Source organism: Triturus cristatus, chromosome 6, assembly GCF_964204655.1.
Source record: "Triturus cristatus chromosome 6, aTriCri1.1, whole genome shotgun sequence".
Classification (NCBI taxonomy): Eukaryota; Metazoa; Chordata; class Amphibia; order Caudata; family Salamandridae; genus Triturus; species Triturus cristatus.
The window spans coordinates 1621853234-1621871200 of NC_140589.1; the positions used below are offsets into that span (position 1 = coordinate 1621853234).

Below are 17967 nucleotides of genomic sequence, written 5' to 3' on the forward strand. Positions count from 1 at the left end.
TACTCAAGAGTTGGCTATTCCCCACATAACTACCATACATTATATATATATATATATATATATATATATCATATCCCTCTGTATATAAGCATTTATTTCGACTATAGATGTGCACCTACATATGTGTATGGCTTTATATAAACGTGAATAATAATAATTCTGTTTATAAATATATAGATATTAGTTCTGCTTAACAAATGTACATATTACTTATGGTTAAATTATTCTATGTTTAACATGTATATAGTTGACTGCATAAATAAGTACATATTTTATCATAACTATTTAGCTAGAATTGCTTTACTATTGAATTACACAAAAAAATTAACTTAAAGTACAGCAACACTTGTAAGTCTGAGTTTCCTAAATACAACTTAAATCTACATAAATTACCTTCCTTATGCATATATACGCCCATTTACTTCTATAGCCTTATATTTATTACTTTACTTCTAATTCAGCATCTTCACTGTACTAGCCTATATCTCACCCTATACCTTTCACAGTATATCCTCTACCTCCACTCTCTGACTCATCCCAAACCCAATTCTACTACTGTGATCCACAAAATAACCCTTTCTTGACTCTTCGCTCCTCTACCCCACCTTGCATAATCTAATACCTCTTTTACTGATCAGATCTCCCAAATAATCCTTTGTAAACCTTTCCCTCCGACTTTTCCCCCTTCCACCTCCCCTTTGCTCATCCCAAACCTCCTCTTAAAAACAAAACGCACTTTCTACATACTTCCCTCTTCTATCCCTCAACTATCCTTTTCAATCCAACTGACAAACTAACATGTCCACCTCTCAAATTAATTTCATATTTCCCTATTCCAATTTCCCACTAATCCTGTTTAGGTTCCGGATTAGCGTGATACCCTCCAAAAAGCACTTTGACACCTCATATGGGGTAGCAAGCGCTATATAAATGCAAACCCTTCCCATTTCTATCCCTCCATTATCCTTTCTCAATCCAAATAGCAAACTCACATGCCCACCTCTCAAATTAATGTAATATCTCACTATACTAATTCACCACTAATCCTTTTTGGGTTCCGGAGTAGAGTGCTCCTTGCTGAAAGAACGCTTTGATTCTTCGTCAGTGGGAGTAAGCGCTATGTAAATGCAATTACAATTACATGTGTGCTCAATGACTATCATATGCTTGGAACTAAATAGAATATGTTTCAGTAGTGTTCAAGGGCTATTTATAACACAAGGACATTATGAATTTAATTGGCTGTTTAATATATGGTACCTAATTTACCAGCTTCTATTACGAAAATATGCATCGCTATTTTCTAAATGGGGACTGATTGGAGCTAAATTGCGGTTACATACCTTGAGATAATCTTTTATAATTCCTTTTGGGAATGGTAATACCTATTTTGCGCATGTGGGATTATGGGCTGTTTAATACTTATGCCACTGTATTCAAATAATCCTAGTTAGGAATAGCTAATTTCTACACGAGATTGGTGGGTGTTAAGTGGGTATTACATATTCCAAGTGCTGTATTTTCATGATTCTTGTAAGGAAATGGTAATTAGCTATCTTACATTTAGGGGATTACGAGTTTCAAAAGACAGTTGAATGCATTTGTCGCTCTGCTCCAAAGTTTCCTATTGAGTAAAAAGGGAATATCGATTTTTTTTTAATGGGGGATCATGGGTGGTAAATCGCACTTAAATATCCCAGATTCAGTGTTTTCCTCGTTCCTCTTTGGATAGTGGGCAAAGAGATTTTTTTCTAAATGGTGAGTGTTGGGTGGTGAATGGCTGTTACATGTACCTGCTACTGTATTTGTATGATTCCTGTAACGAAATGGTAATAGCATGCTAAAGGGCTGTTGAATATCATTGACTGTGTATTCTAAGGGTTCCTTTTAGGAAAATGGGAGCAACAAATTCTTACATGAGGGATTATGGGTGGTAAATGGCTGTTACATATCCTTGACATAGTGATTTACTACTTCTTGGCATAATGGACAACACACAGAGGATGAGTGTTAAATGGTTGTTACATATCCATGGCATGGTGTTTTACTTCTTCCTCTTGGGATAATGGGTCGTAGTGATTTTCGTCATGGGAGATGATGGGCGCTAAATGACTGTTTCATAATCCTGGCACTGAATTTCATGATAAAGAAACCATATTTAGCTATTTTACACAAGTAGTTTTGTGGGATTTAAAGGGCTGTTGAAAACATTTGTCACTATGTCTAATGGTTTCTGTTTGGAAAATCTGAATTTTTACATGGGGATTATGGGTGGTAAATGGTAGTTACATATCCTGGGCACAGTGTTTTACTGATTGCTCTTGGGATAAGGGGCAGAGCAATTTTCTACATGGGGAATGATGGCCGTTAAATGGCTCTGATTTATACACGATGCTGTTTTTTCGTGATTCCTATAAGGAAACAGTAATTAGCTGTTTCAAACTTTGAGGTATTATGGACTTGAAATAACAGTGAAATACATTTCTGAGTAAGTTCTAATGTTTCCTTTTGGAAAAAAGTGAATAGCGCTTTTTTTAAACTGTGGATTATGGCTGTTAAATAGCTATTACATATCCCGGGCACAATGTTTTTACTAAATCCTCTTGCCATAATTATGCATAGCGATTTTCTATGTGGGGAATGATGGGTTTTAAATGGCTGTTTTATATACCTGGCACTGTATTTTTCATGATTCCTTTAAGGAAACAGTGATAAGATATGTTACGCATAGTGGATTATCCGCTCGAAAGGACTAGTAAATACATTTGCGACTGTGGTCTAATGTTTCCCATTGGGACAATGGAATCGTTATTTTTTACAAGGGGGTTTATGGGTGGTAAATTGCTGTTACATATCCAGGTCATGGTGTTTTACTTATTCCTCTTGGGAGAATTGACAGCAATTTTTACAAGGGAAATGATGAATGGTATATAGCTGTTTCGTGTACCAGTTTAAGGGAACATGAGTGTTAAGGGTCTGTTGTGTTTTACTACTTATTCTTGGGATACTAAGAATAGCGATTTTCTAAATGGGAATTGATTGGTGGTAAATGGGGTTACGTGTACCTGCTACTATATTTTCATGATTCTTGTAAGATTATTTTAATAAATAATTATTGTTTAAGGTATTATGGGTGTTAAAGGGCTGTTCAATATAATTTCCAGTGTATTCTAAGAGTACCTTTTAAGAAAATGGGAATAGCTAATTTTTAGGTCGAGCCTACAGCGCTTGCGCTGAAGGACCATGTGTTGCATGTACTTTGTGGGCTCTGGAGTATTTCCACAGGACTTGTCTCCTTCCGCTTTTTTCGCTTTCTGTTTAGGGACTTTTTTTTAACACAGCATCCCTCCCAGGCTCTTCTATGAGTGTGTGCTCAGTTTGGGCGCCTTATTTTAGTACCTGCCTGGTGCTGCTGTCATCCACGCATGCCCATCCGTTTGTTCCACTCCCTCTCTCCCTCTCTTCCCATCCTGCTTTCATGTCTTCCCAGTACTTGCAAATCGTTGCTCCTTCGGTGCTGCCACCAGTGTTCTTTTAAATTGCTTATTCTTGTTTCCCACAACTCTTCCTTGTTAATTTGGCTTTCTCCCACGGACTTTGAATAAAGACCCATTTTACAGAGCAAAAGAAATAATTAACTTGGGTGTGTCACATGACCCACTAATAAATGCACATGGACCGTAAATTAAGCTTATGCCAGAACGAAGCAGACACAACAAAACAGAGGCGCGGTCCGGCGACAGACTTCGGTGCGAAGTGGAGGGGGCGGGGCTGCGGGGTCTACTGGAGGTGCTGCAGGGGCACAAGAGGAAGGAGCGAGGTAACAAGAGCAGCTGCTATGTCTTCTGTTTATTAAATGAGAAGCAGGCTTTAAAGGGTTTAGCTTGCGCATGACTAACTATTTTTAAACAGGACGGGGTGGACGCAGTAAAAAGACATGGCAGACGCATATATCCTAGGTACATTTATTCACAAATACACAGACTCCTCTGAGAATCCTGACTACCGTTTTATGATATGGTTATTTGAATTTCCTGAATCATTGGGATCCTCAGTTTGGTGTATTGTGTGGCTAGTGATATACACACTTTCCCACAAATAAGCAGGGCCCATCCACATCTATGAGACTCATTTACCTTTCAGAGAAAATACTGATTCAGAGGCAAACCCCTGTTTGCAAACATGGTATTAAAACAAGTCCACCTATTGCACATTCTTCTAGTTATTGCCTGCCTAATTTGCACCTAGAGGTGGAGGAATAGTTGAAAGCTCGAAGCTGAAGACTGGTTTTGCTGGAGGTTCTCTGGAGCCCAGCTTTTCATATGGCTTCTGCCTGCACCATCGCTCATCTACCCTCATGCACAAAGAGGTAAAACAAATCACTAATATTTGATTTACAAAGGGGACACAAATATCTGCTTAGTGGCTGGTTTGTGCAAAGGAAAACCAGAAAAACCTGCATTAAACACATTTTCCCTTAACTGAGTGATCGTAGGCAAAGATTTTATTTTATTGATACTCCTTTTTCTTCACTATAGCAAATGAAATCACCTTCAAAATCCCATGTTACAAATATAAGCTGCACAAAAATATAATGTGCTTGATTTGAAAGACTATAATGTTCCATTAGCTACAAGAATCTCGGCCACATACAGGGTGCACATGACAACTGTTTTGCCTCGTAGTTCACTAATGGCGCTTTCACCATGGTGGGGGCAGGGACAGAAAGGTTCTAAGTTTATACTTAAAAACTATCACTTTTAATATGTACTTCTCAGTGTACTGCTTTAATGGACATATTAATCTCAAAGGTTCTATATGTGAATGAAACTCACTTTTTTGAACTGTGATTTTTAACTTAATCATATTTAACTGATATTTGTTGTATGATTTACAAGCCAAACATTTTCAGGGCTCGACTCACACAGTGACTCAAAGAGCCAAGCCAGACCCTTAGCTCAGCTTTGGCTCAGCTCGCCCTGTAAATTTGCTGGCTCGCCCACCTTTGTTTGCACCATATACAATATGGCATACATACATACAGGCAAACTGCATAATTCCTTAGTTTGAGCATGTCAATAGCAGTTGTGGAGGGGGCCTGGGCAATTATCACATCATACCCATTCCAAGGTCTGAAGCTCGCATACCCACATATAGTGCATACCCGGTTAACACCACAGCCCATGGTTTCGGCATTTACCTGCTGCAGATCTGTTTGTTTGGTATATGCACAATTGACCGCTGTTTCAGCCTCTCAGGCAATGGTATTATCATCTCCGGACAGAAGTTCAACATTATTGGGTCTGCTGGTGCTCATCTCACTTATTGACTTGGTGGATGTCTTTTTTACCTAGCTTATATTTACATCTTTACACTAATAGTGGCCAGAAATTGTTTCTCAATAGATACCTATAATGCAGATGTCTTATGTGAAATTGTAAACTCAGAACTCAAGGCGTGCCTCTGCATGGTCTGGAAAAGTGCTCCGGAAGTGGGAAGGTGAAACAGGACTTACCTCCACCACAGCAGAGCCCCCACCCTCACCCAGTGGTACTATGTCTCCATGGCCTCTGTCGGATATAGGCTGTGTCCAGCAGGTCGGGCTCTCTCCCTACCCCTCTAGTGGGACAGAATCAACTGCTTGGCTACTAACCACTCCGGAGGCGAACTCAACAGTGCTGTGTGCCACCTGCTCATGCAATTCCCCTCATTGCAGGTTACCCAGGGATGGGGAGAAGGCAAGCAGTCCCACAATTACTCAGATGCTCAATACTTCACACCTATCTGATGAACTTTAATGGCAACTCCATTGCCTGTGACCTCAGAAAATCTATGTAAGTCTCCAACACCACTTGCTTACAGCAGCCAACCCACCAGTAACCTGAGGGCCTAAAGAACAATTACTGGGCCTTGAGGCAAAGCCAAAGTGTACAAGAAGATGCCCCATTAGGAAGAAATTGAGACTCTCTCTCTGAGTATGGAAAATCTGAGGACGACTGCTCCACCTCTACTCCCAATCTATCCACACAATTCTGCAGCTCACCATGGCACATAATTACACTACACATATCCACACCACACCACACCACACAATTCCACGCCAATCAATTCCACAACTAACTAATTCAATCCAACCCACATAATTCCACCGCACATCACATACATACACTCCTAACACATAATAAGACATTGCCATTTACAATGCCAATAGCTCGAACTCAAAAAAATGCAAGACCTATTGCATTTCCAATGCGTGTTACATTAGGCATTATGGGTGGTAAATGGTTGTTGCAATACCTGCCACTGTATTTCCATGATTCCTGTCAGGAAATCCTACTTTGTAATTTTACACATGGGGAATATAAAATATCCTACCTCTTGTGAAGTAAAGTTTCAATTCTGTTAAGGACATGGGGCAAGTATTATGCCTATCTCTTCCATTTTTTTCCACTCAGCAGCCTTAAACAACACATTTTATTAGACAAAAGCCTGCATATCTTATGAGTCTTTGTAATGATCAGAAACAACCATAGAGTCAGTCCCATATAAACAACATCAAGAAACAGCACTTCCTCTTTCCTCGAGTAAAACACGCATCATTCCGCTTTTCGGTTAATAGTCTAGCTTCTGATCTGATGCTGTAGAAAAACCAAGGCTAACCAGCATAAGTTCCAAGCGACATAACATATGTCATCACCCAGCAACAGCACTGAGAACCAACAGTGCGTTTTATTGAAGGAACCCTCCCTCCATTGACCAGCAAATCATCAGTTCACAATGACATTGCTAACTCATTCTCAAACCCTCCTTGCACTAGTTATACTTACCCAATGTGAAGGCTTTAATACATTGTAGGAGTGTAAGAAAAAAAATAACTAGAATTGGTAGGGATAATCCTCGCCTCCCTGTCCTTAATAGAATTGAAACTTTCCTTCACGATAGCTAGGAAATTTTATATTCTATGTCAGGACGGGAGGCTCAGATTCTGCTAGTTCATAGCTGATCAACAACCAGAGAAACCATGCCCGTGATAGGCTTGAAGTAAAATGCTTTAAATGTGGTATCTGAGGACCAAGCCGCTGCTCTGAGGATGTCCTCAAGTCTGCTCCTGAGGGAGAACGCTTTTGAAGTCATAGCACTCCTTCTGGAATGAACTGCAAAGGCTGCAGTATCAATACCTGCTTCCTGAAGCACCCATCTCACCCAACGGACAATAATGGTAGCTGATATTGACTTGAAAGGCTTTTTGAGAGAGAGAAAAATTTGGGACACACCCAGTGGTCTATATTCCTCAGTCATAGATTCATACTTCCCGAGGGAGCGTACCACGCACAATTTTGGATGACCCGGAAAGGCCGGGTAGTGCACCACTCTGGTGTTAGATTTGGTGCGTTGAGCAATCATGAATGACACCTCCTCTGAGGTAAACATACATGAAGTGATTTCCAGTGCACGGACATCGGACACTCGTTTACACGAGATGAGGCACAGTAGTACCACTAACCTACCTGTTACCTCCTTACAGAAAAGATGAGTATCAGCTTGCCATAATTGTAGTAGTCTTAGAACCACATTAACGTGCCACAATGAAGCATACTTTGGCTGAGGAGGAAAGGACAAGCGAATGCCTCTTAGCAGTCTACAGACCAATGGATGCTCTCCACCGGAACCTCATGTACTGGGACATGACCCACTGCAGGTTGCAGATCTACTCACATTAATCGAGCAGTACGCCAAACCCTTGTCAACCAATTCCGACAAATAGTTGGCCACCTGTACTACATCAGGGGATCAGTAGACTTAAGTTTTCCTCTCTGCCTTCCTTTTCCATATTTTACACTTCCTGGTAACGTGTGTCTTGTTTTTATGTTACGTGCTACATTGAATAAGTACAGCAGTGGTTTGAGCTAAGTTTATGATGCTCTGTTAAGTGAGTACTGCAGTGTTGGGCACCAAAATAAAGGTCTTGCCCTAGCTTGTGAAATACCTTCGGTTTTGTGCTGTACCCACTCTTAGTGGAGGGCAGAGAACGCAGTAGAAGAGAGACATGGAAGCCTTAGGCAAGGAGCCAGGTCTGAAAGGGCCTTGTCTGATCGGAAGACTGGTTGAGGTAAGTCTGGGACTGAGGCTGGGCGTGGGCACCTGCTAAATGGGGCATTAAGTAGGTCGTGGGAGGAGGGAGGCGCAAGGGGCGGTGATTGGGGCTATAAGCGTGGGAATAGAGGCGCAGCAGAAGAGCGCAGGAGGCAGAAAGATACAGAGGAGTGGGGTGCGGGGAGTTCAAGGTGAACTTGAGGGGAGAAGGGTGCAGCAGTTGGTGCAGCAGTTGGAGCAGCAGAAAAGGAAAGCAGCAAAGTGATGCTGAGAAAGGACAACAAAGGTTTCAAATTAGCCCAGAGAGGCTCAAAAGGGGGCGAAAGAAAGGCACAGAGAGTGAGAGAGAGTGGAGACAGAAAGAGGCACAAGATGCTAAATAGGAGGGGATGGAGGCACGAAAGGTGGCAAAGTAGCCCAGAGAGGCTGAAAAAAGCCTCACTAACAGAGCTATCCTCAAAGCCAGAAGTTGGCACTGGTGCATTAATACAAACCAGGGCAACTCTTTTAATTCAACCTGCACAAAATCATACTAATATGTGCATGGCAGCAGAGCAACTGTGATGATGTAGAAATAGAAACTAAAATGTTTATATTTGCTTTTCCTCATGGACAAGAATACCGGAGAAAACTCTTTTTAATAACCAGCTTGACAGTGGTAGACTGTGATCTTTTAAATTGCTGGGGCATAATACTTGCCTTGAAGGGTTGTGGGGGCCCCTGATTTCGAAAAATAACTTCAATTTAGCCTTGACCTGCTCTTTGTCTTGGATGCTAACACCCAGCCCCCGTTTGCCCCCACAATATACATACCTGGTGCTCCGCACCCCCCTAGCCAAATGTTATATATAATATGCTGGTGCCAGAATGTTGGCATTGATGCCATGCACATACGATGAGTGATCGTTATGTCCAAAAATACTACCAGTATGTAGGCGCTAACATTTTGTCATGGTTGCACCCCTTCTAAATGCCACAGTTTTCCTCCATTTTGCCAAGGATTACCCACAATATGCTCCAGCCAGCATCTTGCTGGTATTTCCCAGTATGCCAGATATTTCCTCCAGTTTGTCAGTACCAGTATTTTGCCATGGTTGTCCCATATGCCAGGTATTGCCTCTAGTAAGCCAGTGCTAGTTTTCACAAGTGCCTGTTATTGTGAGAATTGCCTCCTATATGTCATGGTCAACATTTTCACATGAGTGCCTCTAGGCAAGCAGTAGACTTACAAACATACCACCACATTCTTACTCACATGCGCATTCACTCACATCATTCTCACTCATTCACACTTATCCTTGTTCACATCCATTAATTCTCACTCAATGGCACTCACTTTTTTTACTCTGTCCCTCAGGATAGCTCATTTCCACTCTCACTCGCCCTGACTCTTATTCGCTCATTTTCACTCTGTCTCACCTTTTCTCACTCCACCTCACACATTCTTACTCACTCACACTCTCACTTTCATTCACTTATGCTTTCTCATTAGCTTGCACTCGCTCTTACTCTCACTTATTCTCCCTTATTCTCAGTCACTGACCCGCTCACTGTCACTCACTCTTTTTCTCACTTACACTTATTCTCACATTCCCCCACTCTCACACTCCAACACCCTCTTACTTCACTCACTGTCACTCATTCTCTCACACAGTCTGTCGTGCCGCTCACTCACAGACATAGATATGTCCTCTCTCTCTCTCACACACACACACACACACACATGCACTTACCCACAAGCACATTTATTGTTGTATTTACCTCCGCTTTCTGCGTTCATCTTATTCCAGCTCCTGGTGCTGTACTAAACCTTGGGGTAGGCACTCAGCTGAAACAATTTACTGAAACCTTGCACCTGGCAGACAGCAGGTTTCCACCCCAACATTTGGCTGTCTGTAATCATTTAATATTTTGTGAACACAGGAGTAGGGCAGTCGGCACAGAACATTTGTGAATTTCCTTTCTAGCCAAAAGATTGGAGACCACCCTCTTCTGTACACATGTTTCGCAATATCTGCAGTAATACAATCGTACATTTGCACATTGCGAAAGAAGTCTTTACAACCACATTTCACAGCGGCGCCTTTGCATTACATAGCTATTTCGTAAAGTGTGCCCACTGTTTGCTAACACTATTTGTAATTCTTACATTTGGCAGATCACTTTGTGCAATGCACTGCAAGCACGGTGGATCCTTCATTTCCAGTGTTTTGAACACCCGAAATACAGTTTGCATTTGTGATTCAATTCGCAGCTCTTTTATGAAAGACAAATAATTTGTACAACTGGTCCAATATTTCTGGACTAAGGACCGGTTGACGTCTGCTCTGTTTTTTGTGTTTGTGCAGATGAAGTGACAAGTGTCACTCAGCTCGATATAATGCAGTTTTTTCTTTTTTTTATTAAATCAGCCAACAGAATGAACTACCCGGAAATCAGGCCCAGGGGCCAGCTGTGGGAACCAAAGCCGGCGCAGCTGGTAAACCAGTCAAGAAGAAGGGCAAAGCAGCAGCCGCGGCCGCTCCTCAGAAGCCGAATCCGCTGGACCAGACGTGTATCCATCCTGAATCCTACGAGGTCGCCATGAGGTAAGAGGTGACGTCGGTAGCAAGCCATTGAGTTAAAGATGGGGGCCACGCCTGCAGAATAGAAGGAACACATCGGCAAGTATTCGCTAATGTGACACCTCGAAGACATTTAAAGAGTAAAGTTACCATGTACCGTTGGTGATACCTCTTACCTACGTTCAGACACAGAGGTACCGTCGGAAAAAAGACATGCAGCGCTTTCAAAGGGCTGCCATCTGTACTCGGCACATTGCCAGGGATCAGCTGATTTGTTGTATTAATATAAGGAGTCCCGTTCTTCAAGGAGTGACGCTGTAATTTCCTAACTGGAGACACAATATTTAGGTTCGCTAAATGTGCTAAATTGACCTCTCCCTAAGCATATACAAAACGCTAATTCCCTATAAAAGTATACATTAGAAACTAATAGTCTATTGTATATGGAATAATATATTGCTAGATATAATAGTGCTCCAGTTAAGCACTACATTGAATAAGTATTGATAAACGACGTGATAAATATTATTTAAATATACTAGAAAACAATGAAAAGTGGCCCCTAATTCTTGTACCTTCTGCAATGAACGGCAAGCTTTTTGATAAACGGAGGTTGTTCACATAGGTAAAGTAAAATAATAAAAGCGCACGCCCCTGGTAATGCACATTAGAAGTCTTAAACCCGCAAATGTGGACATGTCAGCATTCCTACATGATACAGCTTTTAACTGCCTCAGTGTTTCATTTCCTGACATTGGACATTTGCTGGGAGGTCCCTAATATTAGTTCTTAAACATTTGTTCATGATGGTAATATTTGGTGCATATTCTGCATATTTGTTTCCGGTGGGCTTGCCCATGGACAGCAGGCGTTACAAAGCAGTTGATGGCCAGATTCCTGACCTCATGTTGATGCATCGGTCGACCTAGGAAAGTATATTGCTGTAGAGGTCACATGCGCTCTGCAATGTTAGTTGGAACAATGAGTTTTGAAAATTTAACTCGCACTAAAATCTTGCATTGTTTATATTTGACTAAACAATCTTTATTTAAAAAACCCTCCACAAGAGCATCTATAGGGACAATGGAGCGTCTCCCTGCCACTGTGCCTCATAAAGCAGTAATAGGGAGTCTTTCAACTATTTCTGTGGGTGATATTCGTGCCAAAAAAACTGGAGTGGAAGCAGTGCCAGCCAGGAGCAGACCGTGCCAGGAGTTCAAGGACAGGTTGTTAGGAGTGCAAGAGGTCCATGGCAAGAAAGCATGATCAAACAAAAGGCGAAAGGATCTATTGAGAAGTGAACGCGGACATGAGGATATTTGTGGGAGAGGATACACGGCAGGTGGGTTAAACAAGGAAGCAGAGACCAGAATGCGAATCAGTTGAGAAGGAGTAAGTCTGTGGTACTCATTGAGCAGATTACCATTAATTTGGGTTTAGCGTATATAACTCACCCTTTTCAGATTTATCCTGTATTATGTTTAATGCAGAATAAAATATATCTACATCCATGATGCAGCCCTGTGCCTGGTTCAACTGCAAAAAGCATCATTAGCAACTGGAGAATAAACAATATAGCATGCCAACCTTGGCCTGAATACCAATTTCCACAACAGTTTTGCTATACTGATAAATACGTTCTCGTTCTGACAAAGTTTTAAGCATTGAGACTACATTTGTTTGTATCATTCTTCAAATAGCAAACCTTCTAGGGGAAGGTGATAAAAACACATATTTAGGTCATATTAGAGTAATCGTAGAGCCTCAGTTAGTCTAGTTTTATACATACAACCGAGCACACTTGAGCAGATTATATGCACCTGCTTGGAGTCAGCATCTCACTGTGCCAACAAGTTACACTTCGTGGTTTTTCCAAATGAAATAGATTTATGTGTTGACCTAAAATCGCACCACTGGAAACACTTATTTAAATGTAACATGCAAAGGGGATGCGGAATCTTATTGCTGTACAGTTTCTGGAATGCCTGGGACACCATTTGCATCCAGATACATGCCCCTGAATACTTTTGCTGATCTTAGTCAGAGAGCAGTTTCTTCATTTACGGCTTTGTAGAGTAAGCAGACACTTCTCTTTCTGACTTTTCTGATAATAAATTGTTTTGATGCACTACAGCGCGCTCACTTGTAAGTGAGAGTGTGGAAGCTATTTGCAGGCAGACAAATAATGGCGATACCCCAAGGTTGGAGTATATCACTATGAGCATAATAACACTACAAATGCAGTGCATGTAACGAATACCTCCCCTCTGCTTCTCTTTCCGTGGTGTCAGAAATCTGAGCCTTAAGGTAAAGCCTTGATAATTTTCTGGCCAGGCGGCCAAAAGGACAAAGAAGAGCAACGTTTTTCAGTGAATTTAACTTTATTTGTAAGTCCCTTTGTGGGATGCTAATGACAAGGCCAAGCACGTGGATGAGCAGCAGGGTCCTGACAAAAGCCAACACTGTAGAAAAGTGATGTAAGTGTTATAAAATTAGTCCGTCTCATTTTTTGAACATTTTCTCTATGTGTGCAGCTTTAGTAAAAAATAAGTCAATCTGCCCGGCGGTATAGGGAGGGGGAACGCACACTGGCCAGACTGATTCACCCCAACCTTGGGCCCTCGTATATCACCGCACTACGTGGCCCTAAGGGCTAATTGATCACTGACTGTTCAGGCATTACCAACAGGGTGTTTTCTTATTATCAGGACCTTTACAAGACCAAAGTTGACCCTGACCCGGCGGCTAGCAACGCTTACCTTGATGAGATAGCCCTGATTTGGCTGGATCAGGCACACAGAGACTTCGTTGCCGAGCCCTTCACAATGGACAAAGTGATCCACGCATTCGAAGATATGGATGGCTCGAAAGCGCCCGGTCTCAATGGGTTATCTGGTTGTTAGGTCTCGCCTACGCAGCGCGCAACCGATGCATAGGAGGGCCTTTAGCCGTCGCTCTTCTAAATTTCAAGCACACACTCGTGCTTGTGGCGGCATCCACCTTGCGGATGCGAGCAGCGGCGCATCACAAGCACGAGTGCAGTGCTTGAAAAGTGAAGTCTGCGCGCGCACGCACCACTCATGAAAACAGCTGCTGCTTGTTAATTAGTGCAGCGCGCGTGGCGCGCACCACTCGCGTGTTTAGCTGCTGCTTGTTTTCTCTCTCCCTTGCCTTTGATCTTCCTCTTGTTGGTACTAGGCACGTACTCGCCCGGATTCGGAAAGTAGTACTAATGTAGTGGAAACATACTAACACGTCTGGCCGCATAACAGCTATTCTCACATCAATGCCTCTGTTATTTTAAGCAAATTGTCGTATTCAGTCATAGGATCGTCTCTTACAATGTGGGATGCATTATCGTAGCAATAAACTGTAAGTCGGTATGAATTGTATACTTTCACCTTGGTCGCTCCCGCACGTTTTCTCCCCATTCCTGGAATGTTGAAGTGCTCCGTCATCTAATTGCACATTGTGTTGCTCCTCCTGTGTATGAGTCAGGGGCGCGGCTCCTCGGCCACTGAGATGTGCCTGTGTGAATCTTCCATCCACTCTTAATGTGACAAGACTGGCGCGGCACTGATGGCAAGAGGTGAGTGCGTTGACGCATGGTGGTCTATGGCTGTGATGTGGCTGGAAGAGCATTCTTACTTGTGCTAATTTATATCCTTTCCAGTGGTATAGAATTACGTGGTTGGTAGATGTTAGAATGATGAGACTTTTCAGGTAGAACTCGTTGTTCAGTGCAGTTCCTTGCCCTTTTTTCACTCTCGAGGTCCCTGATGTGCTTTGAGCCCCACTCCTGTGCAAGCGAATGGATCTGCTCAATTCGGTGGTAAATGCTGCCCAGGGCGAGTGTCACATCGCGTCTGTAGCTTTGCAGAAGGAATGCATAACTGTCACGAGCAAATGTACCGCTTTTTAGGTCTCGCTGAATCAGCGCGCATGCGATTCTCAGAGAGACATTTAGTATGTGAGTTTTGAAAGTGCTGCTGGCTGGCGACAAGCTTGCGTTCCCGCGAGCGTGCACGCGTGCAGCCGGCAGCTTTGCAATATGTACCCCCGCTGCTGCGCGCGCATCCCTAGCATGCTTTAGCGCGTCATCGCGATCACTTTCGCTTTCAGAGTGATAGCGATGACTTTCACCTTTATGGCCGCACGGCGTTACTTTTACTGCCGCGCATCCAATGCTTGTTTCACTCCCGATTTATCTCTGTGCGATGACCCTCGAGCGCCTCCTGATTGGTGTATGGGCGCCTCACACTTGAGATCCAGTGGTTGCAGTTAGCACTACTAAACAAAAAACGCCTGACGACCGCTTCTGACAAGCACTCCTCCCATTCCCATCCACTTCATGTCAGTCGGGCCTTGTTATAATTACATTATATGCATTTACGCCGTCACTTTGACCCTCTTCTCCACTCGTAAATCCCCTTCACCACATGCCAAATAAATCCAACATTGTCACAGTCCAGGTCAGTCAAGTAAAGGTGCCACTGCTTTTCTCTTGTACACTATCACCTTTGATGACTTCAACGATTTAAACAACAGTACACATTGTAATCTCGCATTACCCCGGCGCACTTTTATCCTCCGCCCGTGACGCAAACCAGGAACACACACGTTCACAAGTGGAAACCAACCTGCACATCGAGTAGATGTTAACTTCACTTTCTAAAGTAGGTTCTATACTTCACTTAGCCAAATGTGTATACTGTTTTGATCTGATCTCATTCCCTGCGACTGTCATTCAATACATAATCTGTCTTCTCCACCCCATGCCTATCTGGTCAGTCTTTGCATCCTTCTTTTGCTAGAAGATTATACCTAGAAGCACACATTCCCCACAATCTGATGTATTCTACTCTCCACCCCTTTCCTCCTCATAACTAATGGCTCAACTCTGATCAGGCACCATTTTAATAGTTTTCCGTCAAAATGATGATGCGTTAAGCCTTTTCTGCCAGACTCCTAAACTTTCTCTCACTTCAGTCATTCCTTTGTCGCATGATTTTTCCCAGACTTAACAGTTATCCCTGTCGAAAAAAAGCTATAGGCTCAGCCTCTCCATATATTGCTATGGGTCTCAGCTTCTCATTCTTTCACAAAGCCTGTAGTTGGTGGCTAGCCACTGCTAGAGCTACGAATCTTTTCATGACCACCTTAACAGGCTGAAATTTGCCCTCAGTCCAGTCTCCTATGAAGCCTCTCTCACGTCTGCTTTATAGACTTATAAAGCCCGAACATCCGTCCATAGCTAATCTTAGTGCTCAAAGAAAAGGTCCTTGAGGAAAACACAATTTCTGCTTGGGAAAGTCTTATTAGCTAAACTGGTAAGAGACTTGGAAGGTCTTTGTAGGAGAGTGGAATCTGACTAATGGTTGCCCCCAACTTTTTGCCTGGTATTTAAGTGGTTTTTGACTAGTCTGGCTGGGATCCTGCTATCCAGGACCCCAGCCTATCTGCTTTCTCCCTAAAACTGTTGTGAGTACTCTAGGTACAAACATAATTGGATGCTGGACATGCCCTACCAGTCCCTTGTAGATGGTACCCTAGGTACCCAGGGCATGGGGCCCCCAGTAGGCCTACCAGGGCTGCAGCACTTATTGTGCCACCCTGGGACAGCCACCCAAACTGACACCACCAGGCCACTACTGTAGCCTGGGTAAGGTGGTGCTAGCACCCCTTACAGGGATGTAGGTACCCTATGTCCCATACCATTACAACACATATACTCTCATAGGTCACCCCTATGGCAGGCCCTGGTAATCCTACAGGGCTGGGTGCTGAGGTATGTGTGCGGGGGGACCCCTACGTGAGTAGGGCCTCCCTGCAACCTTCGTAAAAATGTTACTGGGTTGTTTGTAGTGTAGCCATACCATATACTCTTAACCGCATTATAAGTTATTGCGTCATCGCTGTAACTTTGGAGTGGCTACACAGAACCATATCGTGTTTGGTGTCAAACATGAAGGAATCATACCCCCAGTCCAGCCATGGGCATGGGGGCACGATTCCCCCTTGCTAGGAGGGTGATATGGGAAAAGCGGTAGAATTTGGAAACCAATTTAAAAGTGCACATGTACCACAAAATGGCTACTGTTCGCCACCTACACGACTCTGGCTGGCTGTTGCTGGGGAAAACCCCAGCCTCGCCATCTGGACAATAGGGCTCCTGTGGCAGGGAGGTGCCAGCACCTCCCCAGACAGGATATGTGGATTGGAACAGGGTGGGTGCACCAAAAAGTCCATTCAGAGTTGCACGTAGGCAGCTGCAGAGCCCCAATTCTGCATACACCGCCTGGAACCGGTTCAGGGGCATCCTGCCCCTCGCCCAGGCGGGAAACACACAAAGGGGAGTGGGTGTAGCCACCCTTTCCCGCCTCTACTCTGATTGGTAGGCTCTATTTTGGACCATCCCCTAATCTTGGGGATATATGGGAATAACTTTGCCCTAGAGCCTTAGATTCGTACAGGACTTCACAGAACTGACCTTCGACGAGCTGCTGCCCAGCTGACTGAAGAAATCTCCCTTGGGATAAAGGAGTTATCCCCCTGCTTGGCAGGCACCTAAAAGACTACAAGATACCCGGTTGGAACTTCGTTGCTCTCACGACCTTCGACGCCTTCCAGCAACCTCGAGGTGGGTCTCCAGTGCATCCCAGCGTCCTGTGAGCGTGCCCAGCAAGTCTGAGCACCCTGGACCACGTGGGTGTCGAGATCCCCGCATACCCCGAGACACCGGCCACCTCTTGTCCAGCACACGACCCCGACCAGTGGGGGAGTTGTGCTTTGGCCCATTCTTGAGCCAACCTTCAAGCAGCATTTGTGCCGACCCTCAGCTCCCTGGCCCGCTCCGGTGGCCCGTGGGAGCCCTTTTACGCACTCCATTTTGCTGCCTTCCGCGGTCCCTTGTCTCTCGACTTGTGGGCCCTGACGGAGGACAATCTTCTTTTCTAAGAGTTCCCCTGGTTGCTCCAGGCCTGCTCTACGCTCCCTGCAAAGGAGAGCACCCTCAGACCACGTGGGTCTGCACCAGCAGCTGCTTTGTTCATCTTGCGTGGGTTGCGGTTGCCAATGCTTAGTGGATCCAATCGGGACACTAACACCGCAGCGACCCTCAGACGACGTGGGACAGTCGCCCTCCAGAAGCTGGCCTTCCTTGAAGCCTCCCGGAGCCCGTGACTGCAGAGCCCAGCTGTACCTTCCACACCTGAAGCACCCGACATCCACGAGCTCCTTCCTGTGAGCTCCCTGGTCACTGTGCTGTGACCCAGACTCTGTCCCCTCTGCTTTCAGGTTCATCTTTGTC

General features: G+C 44.0%; 1 protein-coding gene across 1 annotated transcript in view; it reads left to right on the forward strand.

Moving 5' to 3' along the window:
• SRBD1 (S1 RNA binding domain 1) overlaps positions 1–17967 on the forward strand; it is a 721551-nt gene that overhangs the window by 643604 nt on the left and 59980 nt on the right. The window contains exon 20 of the mRNA XM_085612769.1: positions 10506–10682. Within this exon, the coding sequence (XP_085468895.1) occupies positions 10506–10682 (177 nt within the window). The remainder of the gene's footprint in view (positions 1–10505; positions 10683–17967) is intronic.